At 43.0% G+C, this 12,700-nt stretch overlaps 1 protein-coding gene across 2 annotated transcripts in view; it reads left to right on the top strand.

The window, feature by feature from the left end:
• LOC106583950 (insulin receptor) overlaps positions 1–12,700 on the top strand; it is a 152,160-nt gene that overhangs the window by 122,263 nt on the left and 17,197 nt on the right. For both annotated transcript variants that reach the window (XM_014168658.2, XM_014168659.2), the window contains 7 exons: positions 6,205–6,344; positions 6,517–6,664; positions 6,881–7,095; positions 7,496–7,622; positions 9,300–9,550; positions 9,775–9,942; positions 10,141–10,339. In XM_014168658.2, coding sequence (XP_014024133.1) covers positions 6,205–6,344; positions 6,517–6,664; positions 6,881–7,095; positions 7,496–7,622; positions 9,300–9,550; positions 9,775–9,942; positions 10,141–10,339 — 1,248 coding nt within the window. The remainder of the gene's footprint in view (positions 1–6,204; positions 6,345–6,516; positions 6,665–6,880; positions 7,096–7,495; positions 7,623–9,299; positions 9,551–9,774; positions 9,943–10,140; positions 10,340–12,700) is intronic.

Raw genomic sequence — 12,700 nt, 5'->3', positions numbered from 1 at the left:
TAGGAGTGTCATCTGATGGAGATTGTAAAAGGTTAGTGCATCATTTTAGCTGGTTTTATGGTTTTGGTGACCCTGTCTTTGAATTGACAAAACGTTACACACAACTCTTGTAAATGTACTGTCCTAACATACTCTAAATTTATGCTTTCGCCGTAAAACCTTTTTGAAAATGTAAAACGTGGTTAGATTAAGGAGATGTTTATCTTTCAAAGGGTGTAAAATAGTTGTATGTTTGAAAAATTTGAATTTTGACATTTATTTGGATTCAAATTTGCCGCTCTTGAAATGCACCTGCTGTTGATGGAGTGCACCACGGGTGGCACGCTAGCGTCCCACCTAGCCCATAGAGGTTAACCTCCAATCAGACCTACAGGATGTTATCACAACAGAACCTTTGTTTCTGAGAAGTGTGACTGAATGGGCGATGTGGAGAGGAACACAGAAAAGGCTGAATTCCTGAGAAGACAATTAAACCTTTTGAATAGAGTGTTGATAAAAGTGAGGTCGGGGTTGGGCTGGCCTACAGCATTGCAGCTCCCCCCAGTCTGCAGGGTGCAGAGATTCTCAGGGCTGCAGCCCAAAACCTATCTTTTTCAAACTGGCATCGTAAATTATTTTAACATGAGGCTCAGGGCAGGCAGTCAGGCCCACGGAAGCGATGGTGTTCCTGTCCTTTTAAGGTCGCAGCTGGATCAGTCTGTTTTCTTCAATACAATTACTTTATTCTCGCTATGCTGTAGTTATTAGTTTTTTTGCCCTTTTTTGTATTTTCTTTCCCTTATCATTATGGAGTTTATCCACCCAGCCACATTTAAACTGTGTAAAAACAAGAAGATTTACCTGATTTGATATAAAGCATTAGAAGCTTGATAAAATGGAACCTCGAATCCCACGGCAGCATTTGGTTCGATATGAACAGAAGGGTCCAGGAGGTTCAGCACACGCTGCCTAACGCATACTTTACAGGTTTCATGTGCTGGGCTGGGACTCATAAACAGCCAGAGAACGGGAGTCCATGCTGCTATACAAGTGCCCCATTGTGAAAGCTTTGCCTTTCAGGAATTCAATCAGAGGTCTGTAGCTCAACTATGCTCTCTGTGTGACAGAAGACCGAAAGAAAGGCAATCACTGAGCCTCACCGCATAAACACTTCCCCACTATGCAACCACTTCCTCTCTCCCCCTTTTCTCTCACTCCATTTTGTTTCTCTCCTCACTCACTCCCTTTCGTGCTCTCTCTCCCCTTCTAGCTCACTTCCTCTCCTTTGCTCTCACTTATTACAATTAGGCACTCTTCCTGTCTTTTATTGCCGAATGTTGTCTTTCATCCTGGATGAGTGAGAGACTGAGACTATTTCATGGTCTTCTTTATGACGCTGTTCACACCAATTGCTAAATATTGTCCTGCCACAATCCATCAATAATTTATTCGGAACAGGTTTGATTTTTGTCTTTTTGCATGCAGAAAATAAGCTGTTGACAATGGAATGTGTTATCTGGGGCATTGCCACTAACCAGGTTTCCATCCAACCTTTTTATGCCAGTAAAGTACATGTCAAATAAAAAAATTTTGTAATAGCAGGCCTGATGGACACAGAACATTTTTCGTTAAACTTTCCAAATATCGACAAAACACAATACGCTAGACAAGGTGAGATCTTTTTGTGTCGGTAAAATGAATTATGCAAGAAATGCACAAATATTGATATAATAACCATCATATCGAAGTAAACTTTCTGTATGTTATTTGCGATGTTGTGCAACCCTGTGCCCATTTAAATATGACCCTGTCATGTTCTTCCACCATCCCCACACTCGGTTTGTGTGTTTGACATTTCTATTGATCTTGAATATGACTCTCTTAAATAATTATGAATAGATCCACCATTGAGCACAAAAACAACACTTGTTACAGAATATCTTACATAGATGCTTGGCTGCCGTTTGACAAATAAAAATATAGCTTTTTTGTCCATAATAATAATCTCATGTAGGGCAGGCGCGTATGTGTTAGCGCTATTGGCTAGAGTGCATGTGCCAGTACCAGAGTGGGCACACTCACTATATAATGCAAAGAAAAATTGTGAGAAAACCATCAGTAGAGTTGAAAATGCGATGGAAACCCATTTTATTTGGTAGGCCCACATTTAACCTCAAAAGTTATTTTATGTGCACTACATCATCACACACTGTCATCCTGATCTGTTTTACCTGTCTTTGTGATTGTCTCCACCCCCCTCCAGGTGTCACCCATCTTCCCCATTATCCCCTGTGTATTTATACCTGTGTTCTGTTGGCAGTTTGTCTTGTTTGTTAAGTCAACCAGCGTTTTGTCTCAGCTCCTGCTTTTTCCAGTCTCTCTTTTCTCGCCCTCCTGGTTTTGACCCTTGCCTGTTCTGACTCTGAGCCTGCCTGCCGCCCGGTACCGTTGCCCCACCTCTGGTTTACTGACCCCTGCCTGCCTTGACCTGTCTATTGCCTGCCCCTGTTGGAATATTAAACTATTGTTTATTCTACGTGGTCTGCATCTGGGTCTTACCTTCATACCTGATAGTACGAACTGGCCATGACTGATACAGCAAACCCGGACCAGCTGCGCAACGCCATCCCCTCCCAAGGAGCTGCCATTGGTAGGCACGAGGAATTGTGTCGTGGGCTGATGGAGGGGGTCCAAATGTTGGCTGTGCGCCATGACCGGGTGTTGGATATGCAATTCCACGGGTCGTCTGGGGGCCAGCCTGCCACAGTGGTAACCCCACCGCCCCTTAGCAACTCGGCGGTTATCAGTGCTGCCCCACCGGCCACTCCACCTTTCCGGGAGCCCCGGTTACCTCCTCCAGAATGCTTTAATGGAAAGCCAAGCACCTGTCGGGCGTTTTTAGCTCAGTGTGCCCTTATTTTCGAGCTTCAGCCCTCCTCCTTCCCCTCTGATTGCTCCAAAATAGCCTACCTCCGCACGCTGATGTCTGGAAAGGCTCTCACCTGGGCTACCGCCGTATTGGAACAGCAGCTGGCCATATGCGCAAGCCTGGAGGGGATCGTGGGAGAGGTGAGGAAGGTCTTTGATGCCCTGTTCTCCGGGAGAGAAGCTGCCAGAAAGCTGCCACTGTGGCTGACTATGCGGTGGGTTTCCGTATGCTGGCAGCGGAGAGTGTGTGGAACCCGGAAGCACTGTTCGACATGTTCCTGCACGGCATCTCAGAGGAGGTTAAAGACGAGCTTGCGACTCAGGAGTTACCCACAGATTTGGTCGTCAGTTGAACAATGTTTCCTCCAACACATTGGTGCAGCTGGCTTCTGGGTTAAGTGGGTGCGTGTTAAGACGGGCCGTTGTCGTGGAAATATTGAATCAAATATTTCTCAGATACCGGAGCTTGTGAATTCAAATAGAGTTTATTACAAAAAGTAACAAAGCCGAGCAATTCCATGGAAGACCTACATTTTCTTGCCCCAGACCTCAGGCCTTATAGGTTTCCACCTTCAGATAACACACATGGTCACTCTCCTCTATGTAGATGATTAACACCCCTTGGCCTCTCGCCACCATTATCTTTCTGTCTCAATTCTTGCTTGTTTACAGATTCTATTGGTGGCATATCCATAGCAATGATACAAAAAATAAGACGAACATAATGCAGGTGTCTGTCCAATGATACTCATAGGACTACACAATGGCTCTCCTCCCCAAGCCTGTAATGGCACAGACATACATATACAATACAACTACATGCCCTAAAGCCAGTCACAGGACCAGGCAATGACTTCCCTCAGGCCTACAACAGCACAGGCATACATACATAATGCAATTGCATGTTTCAATGCTAGTCACAGGACCAGGTAATGACTTCCCTCAGGCCTATAACAGCACAGGCATATATTTTCTGCTTGCGTTCTGTTTTTACATGTCTAGTGATTAAATCCATGTTGATTCTGCTTACTACTTCTGGGAGAACAGTCTAGATACTGGAAAATCACCCATAGTCATGAATTTTCTCCTACACGGTTTGGCGGGTCATGTTTCGGGGGACGCATGACTCAAACTTCACCTGCCGAGCCTGTTGGAGAGTTGCAGCGATGAGACAAGATCGAAATTGGGGAGAAAAAGGGGGTAACAAAATAAAGTAAAAAATAATAATCCTCTAAATAAATGTCAAACTATATTTCTGTTCATTGTCTATATATAGGCTACTCGTTCAAGAGCTAGAGACAGGGAGAAGAGATGGGACAGTGGAGTTGTCAGCATATGTGTGAGGAATGACAAAAGGTGCCAGTTTTGTGTTTCCTCCTTTATTAAATGGGTTGTAACTGAATGAAACGTAGCCTTTCCTTTCATGATTCATCCTATAGGATGAGTAGCCTATCCTAATATTTTCAGTAGCATTCTATTTTTCCATAGTATATCATTTTTCTCTCATTACTGTATCCTCTCTAGCCGCTTTGAACAACATATTGCCACTTAATTGTTTTACTGGACTGATGGCCTGCATCTGATGGTCAGTCTGAAGGGAGGGAGGGAGCAGCGGTAAGACTGCCTCTCATGCACCGTTTACATCATGACATATTTCATTACGCCATACGCAATCTTCACGGAGTCTTACCCTCTACTGACCGAACAAGTGTAGTGTTTGTAACGCAAGATGGAGGACAGCCTGTCTCTTGTCAGAGATTTATTTTGGGAGGTTGCAAAATATGACCTTTCATTCAAGACAGGATAAATATATTGTTTCAGGTGATGTTAACATTTGTTTTGATTAGTTACTTTTTCCTCAACTTGTTTCTCTAAGGCAATAGTCATATAATAGGCTTAATTTATTATTTAACCTTATTAAAATAGTACTCACTTACAGCAATGGGTAATTGTTTACAAGTTGCTAGCTATCCCATAAAGTTATTGCCAAAAACCAGAGATTTTCATCTTCTTTCATTTGGTAACTTCCTGTTTTTTGACAGACTCTTGCTGGACTAAAGACGACACAAAGTTAGAAAAATGTTTAAAGTATACGCCGTCCGTCTCGCAATGGAGCCTTCAAACCGCAAGGGTGCGTTGCGTTTCCACTCCGTTGTGGACGTCCCAATTGAAATGCATGACATCAGACGCAACGTAACTGAGTGCTTATTGGTAATGTAAACCTTATGGGTAATGTGAAAAAGGCTTCACCCGACTCACCATCCCTCCGCCCTACCTCCCTCTGCTTAGAAAATGGGACACAGTCTTCCAGTTGACAGCAAAACTCAAGTCGCACTGCATTATTTCTGCCTCATGCTCCAATACATGTTGTTAGTCTGAATATGACTAGAGAAAGTGAAATATTCCTCAATATTAAAAAAGACAAGCCGCTAATAAGAACAACACAAGCTTATCGGAACACTTTGCTTTACTCATTAATTGCAGCTGCAGTGCTGGTTGTAGCATGAGTGGAAGTATGGAGAATGCGCATTTTATGGCTTACAAAAGTGTTAAACGAAGTGTTGACAGTGCTGAATAACTTACTTATTAAAACAGCAGCTCTTTGCTGTATTCGTTGAGTCTCTCTAGTCATCGTTTTAAACATTTTTAAAACTTACAGAATTGGCTTTGCTGTGCATGAGGCTTCTTTTTACAGTCTATGGCCCGAGGAAACATTGCAGACACGGTGATCTGAGCCATCTGATTGGCCCACGGAAGACCGAGAGGTGCGTTTGATTTGCTCTCTGGGCTTTCCGGGTAGGCAGAGTTCTACCTAAAAGACACATGAACTGGTTAAAAATGTAAACACTTTGCCTTCCCGGTGCTAGGGTTGCTGAAATCAAGTGCACTTACCGCCAACAGCAAAAAACGAATGAAAAAATAGGAAAGCAAGGCTTTATCGTCTTTTTTTTCCAGAAATGTTTGGTGATCGACTAGGAAGGCCGCGATCGACAGATTGGTTACCACGGTGATATAGAGGTGACAGGAGAAAGTGTTCGTATTCTGGGGACGTTGTTCACCTCTTGAGTAATGCAGTGGGGCTGTAAGAACAATCAGTTCCTCAGGGGGTTTTGGCATCTTTTGAGGAATGTCTCAAACTTGACAACACTGATTTTGATCACACAGACTACCGTTATTTCATTCCTTTGCTAGGATGAAATGTCCTTATCGGCTAGCTTGTTGTGTGGTGACACCATGTGTTATGAGTGTGTAACAGTGGGCCATAACCAGTGTCTGTGTGTGTCTTTCTCTCTGCAGGTTGAACTGTACCCCGTGTGCGGGGCTGTGTCCTAAGATGTGTACAGGGCTGAAGACAGTGGACTCTGTGACAGCAGCCCAGGCTCTGAGAGGATGCACCGTGCTCAACGGCAGCCTGATCATCAAGATCCGTGGAGGGAGTGAGTACCCCTTCCAACCACCCTCACCTACCTAGTATATTATATAGTCACTTAACAGACTCTCTTAGTGATTTTTTTTCAGGTGTTCAAAATGCTTTACATTGAAAGTCATTGAAACTCACAGACCCACTACCAATGTGAACTGACTGTCTGTTTCTCCTCTCTCCATCAGACAACATAGCAGCAGAGCTGGAGGCTAACCTGGGTCAGCTGGAGGAGATAACAGGCTACCTGACCATCAAGAGAGCCTATGCCCTTGTCTCTCTCTCCTTCCTCCGCAAGCTACACATCATCCGAGGAGAGACCCTGACCCAAGATGGGTAGGTCTTGGGTAGCGCTATATAGGGAAAAGGGTACCATTTCAGATTTGGGGTTGAAACATTGTCCAAATTAACATAGTACTTGGGAGCATAGACCAGTGTGCAGATTATTATATATATTTTTTAATTTCTACTGCCATATCAGATTTTCCTTAGGTCTTACAGACTGACTAGTTTGTTCATTTTCTCAACCTCTCTCTACATGTACCTTCTCAGGAACTACTCTTTCTACGCGCTTGACAACCAGAACCTGCGTCAGCTGTGGGACTGGAACAAACACAACCTGACCATCCTTCAGGGGCGCATGTTCTTCCTTCACAACTCCAAGCTGTGCATGTCTGAGATCCGCAAGATGGAGGAGGTGACGGGCACCAAGGGGAGAGACATCAAGAATGAAATCGCCGGCAGGACCAATGGAGACCAGGCCTCCTGTAAGACCAGACAACACTTTAGACAAAAAATATAATACTATTAATATGTAGTAGACGCTAATAATAATATATGTAGTAGACGCTAATCAAAGGTTACTTACAGTTAACATTTACTATTAAGTATTTAGTGGTCCTTTGTGGCTCAGTTGGTAGAGCATGGCACTTGCAATGCCAGGATTGTGAGTTCGATTCCCACTGGGGCCAACCATACTAAAATGTATGCACGCATGACTATAAGTTGCTTTGGATAAAAGCCGTCAGTAGTCCTATCTGTATTTACAGTGTAGCGCTGATATGTGTTCTTGACCTCTTCCACAATATTGCTATTCTCTCACCTCCCTGATTCGCCCTGATCACTCCTCCTTTGACTGATGTCTCTGTCTCTGTTGTTGGTCTCCAGGTGAGAACCAGGTCCTGAAGTTCACCACGGTGCGAACGCAGTCAGACAAGATCCTCATCAAGTGGGAACCCTTCTGGCCGCCTGACTTCAGAGACCTACTAGGCTTCATGGTCCTCTACAAAGAGGCGTAAGTAGGAAGCAATACATTAATACATAAATACCTAGAGGTGTACTGTACTGAAAGTAAATTAGTACCCTTGTCTGAGCCAGAATGGCCCATAGGGAAGGAACCAATCATCTGTTTCTGTAAGGTGAGGCAGCTTGATGGACACCCCTGGAGCAGACGCTAGTCTATGGTAGAAAAACATGAATACATATAAATTAAGACGAAACACAATTACATTCAGAAGAGGTAGAACTACTGTGTGATGGACATGCCGGTAAGCAGCATTGTAGACAGACATATCGTGTCATTATTTACGCTCCCAACACAGTATATACTTCTTAGCTGTATCACAGAACAGGTGTCTTTTTCTGAATAAAACATGCTGTTTTAGAAGCGTCAATCAGCATGTGGTGTACAGTATGAGTAATGGCTATTGTCTTCTCTTTGCATTACTCTTCAGAAAGCTTATACCACACTCCATGTGAATAGGTGCCCTGATTGCATTTCTTTTCTGTAGAACTGAATATGTGAATATTAAATTAGTCTCTCGCTCATCTCCTACAGCACAAGAATGTGATGGCTCTTTCTGTAGCTCTAGCATTGAATGTTTCTTCTTTACTTAACTTCTTGCGGATCTGGCCAACATCCGGTGAAATTGCAGAGCGCGAAATTCAAATTAAATTACTATAAATATTTAACTTTCATGAAATCACAAGTGCAATACATCAAAATAAAGCTTAACTTGTTGTTAATCCAGCCGCCGTGTCAGATTTCAAAAAGGCTTTACGGCAAAAGCAAACCATGCGATTATCTGAGGACAGCGCCCAGCACACAAATGCAAAACAAATCATTTTCAACCAGGGAGTTGCGACACAAAAGTCAGACATAGCGATGTAATATATGTCTTACCTTTGAAGATCTTCTGTTCGCACTCAAAGGTCCCAGTTACATTACAAATGGTCCTTTTGATCGATAAAGTCCTTCTTTATATCCATAAAAACTCAGTTTAGCTGGCGCGCTTCAGTCAATAATCCACTCGGTTTCCCTCCTTCAAAATGCATACATAATGAATCCCAAACGTTACCAATAAACTTATCCAAACAAGTCAATCAGCATTTATAATCAATCCTTAGGTACCCTAATACGCAAATAAACGATACAATTTAAGACTGAGAATTGTTATTGTCTTTACCGGAGATAAACAAAAACAACTCGGCCATGCGCTTGGAAACACTACAGCCAAAATGGGAGCCACTTACAAAAACTACAACTTCTCCCTCATTTTTCCAAAAGCCAGCCTGAAACTCTTTCTAAAGACTGTTGACATCTAGTGGAAGCCCTAGGAACTGCAATCGGGGACGATTTCGCACTATTATAAAAGTGCCAGCCATTGAAATCAGTGGTATGGTATGAATTCTTCGCCCCCTATCCCAAAGAAGTTGAGGGGCTAGTAGTGGGGCATTTTGTTAGCGGCTGTATCGACTATGAATGGTAGCTGCCACTGTGCTACTTTTGGATGTGCATAATTAGGCCACTGTCATCGTTTTGAATCCAAGTCTCTTCCCAAGAACTTAGTAATTTGTGTGTGTGTCCCACCCGTCCAGACGCTAAAAGAATGTGACGTAGTTTGACTTGGCTTACAGTATATGTCTACTATTGAGTGTGTGTGTGTGTCTCTCCGTCCCCTTCCTTCTCCAGGCCCTATAAGAATGTGACAGAGTTTGATGGCCAGGATGCGTGCGGCTCTAACAGCTGGGTGATAGCTGACATAGACCCTCCACCCCGGGCCTCGGAGGGGAAGGAGCAGGGAGAGCCTGGCTACCTCATCCATACTATGAAACCCTATACCCAGTACGCCATCATGGTCAAGACCCAGCTCTCCGCCTCAGATGAAAACCAGGTCCTCGGGGCCAAGAGTGAGATCATCTACGTCCGCACCAATGCCACCAGTGAGTCACGAACAATCCTCCGTCCTTACAACATTCTAATCTACTACATCTCAAATCTTGTTGTGGCCCAACAAATACACAAAACAGTGTCTCTAGCTAGCAAGCTTTAACTCGAGTAGTTTGTCTTTTGCTGTAACCAAAGACTAGAGAAACTAGCGGCGATCCACCAATAGGTCCCAACCCGCTAGTGTGACGACAAACCCTACTTTAACCATGTGTTTTAGAGCCGTCGGTGCCGCTGGACCCCATCTCATCATCCAACTCGTCCTCTCAGATCATCCTGAAGTGGAAGCCCCCCACGGACGCCAATGGCAACATCACTCACTACCTGGTGTTCTGTCAGCAGCAGCCCGAGGACAGCGACCTCTACAAGTTTGACTACTGTCAAAAAGGTGAGACACAGAGGATTGTTATTATTCAGATGTTTACTTCATATTATAGTTACAAAAAGGTTGATCAATCATATCAAATGATCTCATAGTCTGTTGACCATTGAGAAAGGGGTTTCAGGGTCCACTATTTTGCGTGTGGGATTCAGTTGGGATGTGACGTTTGGGATTCTAACCATCTCTCTCTCTGTCTGTGTGCAGGAATGAAGCTACCGTCGCGGGCGCCCACCCATCTGGACACTGACGAGGAGCAAAAGTGGAACCAGACAGACGAGTCTGGGCCAGGGAACCGCTGCTGTGCCTGCCCCAAAACAGACACCCAGCTCAAGAAGGAGGCTGAGGAGTCAGAGTACCGCAAGACCTTCGAAAACTACATCCACAACGAAGTGTTTGAAGTCAGGTATGATAGCACAGTGTTACCGCTGCACTCATTTTGCTGTGGCGCTGTGCCACGGCAAAATCATTGCCGCCACAAAACAAATATGGAACGTGAACTAATATTTCTGCTGAGTCTCACTTTGAAGATGCTATAACAGCCGACATTTACTTTTCCTCTGCAAACAAAACAAGTAATAAATAGAAAAATCTGTTAACGCCATAGTAGAATAGTTTATCTATTTAGCTAATGGGCTTGTTGTTGCGTGTTCTTTGTGAGAAAAATATTCCTCTATTGGGGGCATTTCAAGTTACGAATACCATAGGGCGGGAACATGCATTTTGACAAGCAGTCAATGCACAACAATTCTTGCAATCGCGAAAACAGCGGTTTTAATGGTGTTATGTTCTGACAGAGTGAAAAAAACATTAACTTCTGGTGTAGCAAGAATTTCAAATTACAACCCAACAATGGCCTTCGTTAAAACTTCTTATGGCTCAAATTTTGTTAACGGGATCGATTTGACAACATCCGGTGAAATGGCAGAGCGCCAAATTCAAAAAAAATTATTACAAATATTGAACTTTCATACATTCACAAGTGCAATACACCAAATTAAAGCTGAACTTCTTGTTAACCTGTTTGGGATAGGGGGCAGTATTTTCACGGCCGGATTAAATCGGGTACGTTTTTTATCTGGTTACTACTCCTGCCCAGAAACTAGAATATGCATATAATTAGTAGATTTGGATAGAAAACACCCTAAAGTTTCTAAAACTGTTTGAATGGTGTCTGTGAGTATAACAGAACTCATATGGCAGGCCAAAACCTGAGAAGATTTCATACAGGAAGTGCCCTGTCTGACAATTTGTTCTCCTCCTGTGGCGTCTCTATCGAAAATACAGCATCTCTGCTGTAACGTGACATTTTCTAAGGCTTCCATTGGCTCTCAGAAGGCGCCAGAAAGTGGAATGACGTCTCTGCAGTCTCTGGGCGATAAAACAGCAGGAGTTTTTGTGAGTGGTCAGGCAGGGAACAATGACACTGGAGATGCGCGTCCACGAGATGACTTCATTTTTTTTCTTTCAGACTTTGAATGAATACAACGTCGCCCGGTTGGAATATTATCGCTATTTTACGAGAGAAACAGCATAAAAATTGATTTTAAACAGCGTTTGACATGCTCTCGAAGTACGGTAATGGAATATTTTGAACGTTTTTGTCACGAAATGCGCTCGCGCATCACCCTTTAGATAGTGACTTGAACGCACGAACAAAACGGAGGTATTTCAATATAACTATGGATTATTTGGAACCAAAACAACATTTGTTGTTGAAGTAGAAGTCCTGGGAGTGCATTCTGACGAAGAACAGCAAAGGTAATCCAATTTTTCTTATAGTAAATCTAGTAAATTAGCTAGCCATGATGGCAGGCTATGTACTCAGAATATTGCAAAATGTGCTTTCGCCGAAAAGCTATTTTAAAATCTGACACCGCGATTGCATAAAGGAGTTCTGTATCTATAATTCTTAAAATAATTGTTATGTCTTTTGTCAACGTTTATCGTGAGTAATTTAGTAAATTCACCGGAAGTTTGCGGTGGGTATGCTAGTTCTGAACATCACATGCTAATGTAAAAAGATGGTTTTTGATATAAATATGAACTTGATTGAACAAAACATGCATGTATTGTATAACATTATGTCCTAGGAGTGTCATCTGATGAAGATCATCAAAGGTTAGTGCTGCATTTAGCTGTGGTTTTGGTTTTTGTGACATATATGCTTGCTTTGAAAATGGCCGTGATTATTTTTGGCAGGGTACTCTCCTGACATAATCTAATGTTTTGCTTTCGCTGTAAAGCCTTTTTGAAATCGGACAATGTGGTTAGATTAACGAGAGTCTTGTCTTTAAAATGGTGTAAAATAGTCATATGTTTGAGAAATTGAAGTTATAGCATTTTTGAGGTATTTGTATTTCGCGCCACGCTCTACCATTGGATATTCCGCTAGCGGAACGTCTGTCCCTAACAGGTTAATCTAGCCACAGTGTCAGATTTCAAAAAGGCTTTACGGCGAAAGCAAACAATGCTATTATGTGAGGACAGCACCCCATCAAACAACACAGACAATCATATTTCATCCTGCCAGGCGCGACACAAAACTCAGAAATAACGATATAATTCATGCCTTACCTTTGACGAGCTTCTTCTGTTGGCACTCCAATATGTCCCATAAACCTCACAAATGGTCCTTTTGTTCGATTAATTCCGTCGTTATATATCCAAAATGTCCATTTATTTGGCGCGTTTGATTCACAAAAACACCGGTTCTAACTCGTGCAACATGACTACAAAATATCTCAAGTTACCTGTAATCTTTGTC

Source organism: Salmo salar, chromosome ssa23 (assembly GCF_905237065.1).
Source record: "Salmo salar chromosome ssa23, Ssal_v3.1, whole genome shotgun sequence".
Taxonomy (NCBI): Eukaryota; Metazoa; Chordata; class Actinopteri; order Salmoniformes; family Salmonidae; genus Salmo; species Salmo salar.
The sequence above is the reverse complement of the archived record's forward strand: the minus strand, read 5'-3'. Positions and strand labels throughout refer to the sequence as shown.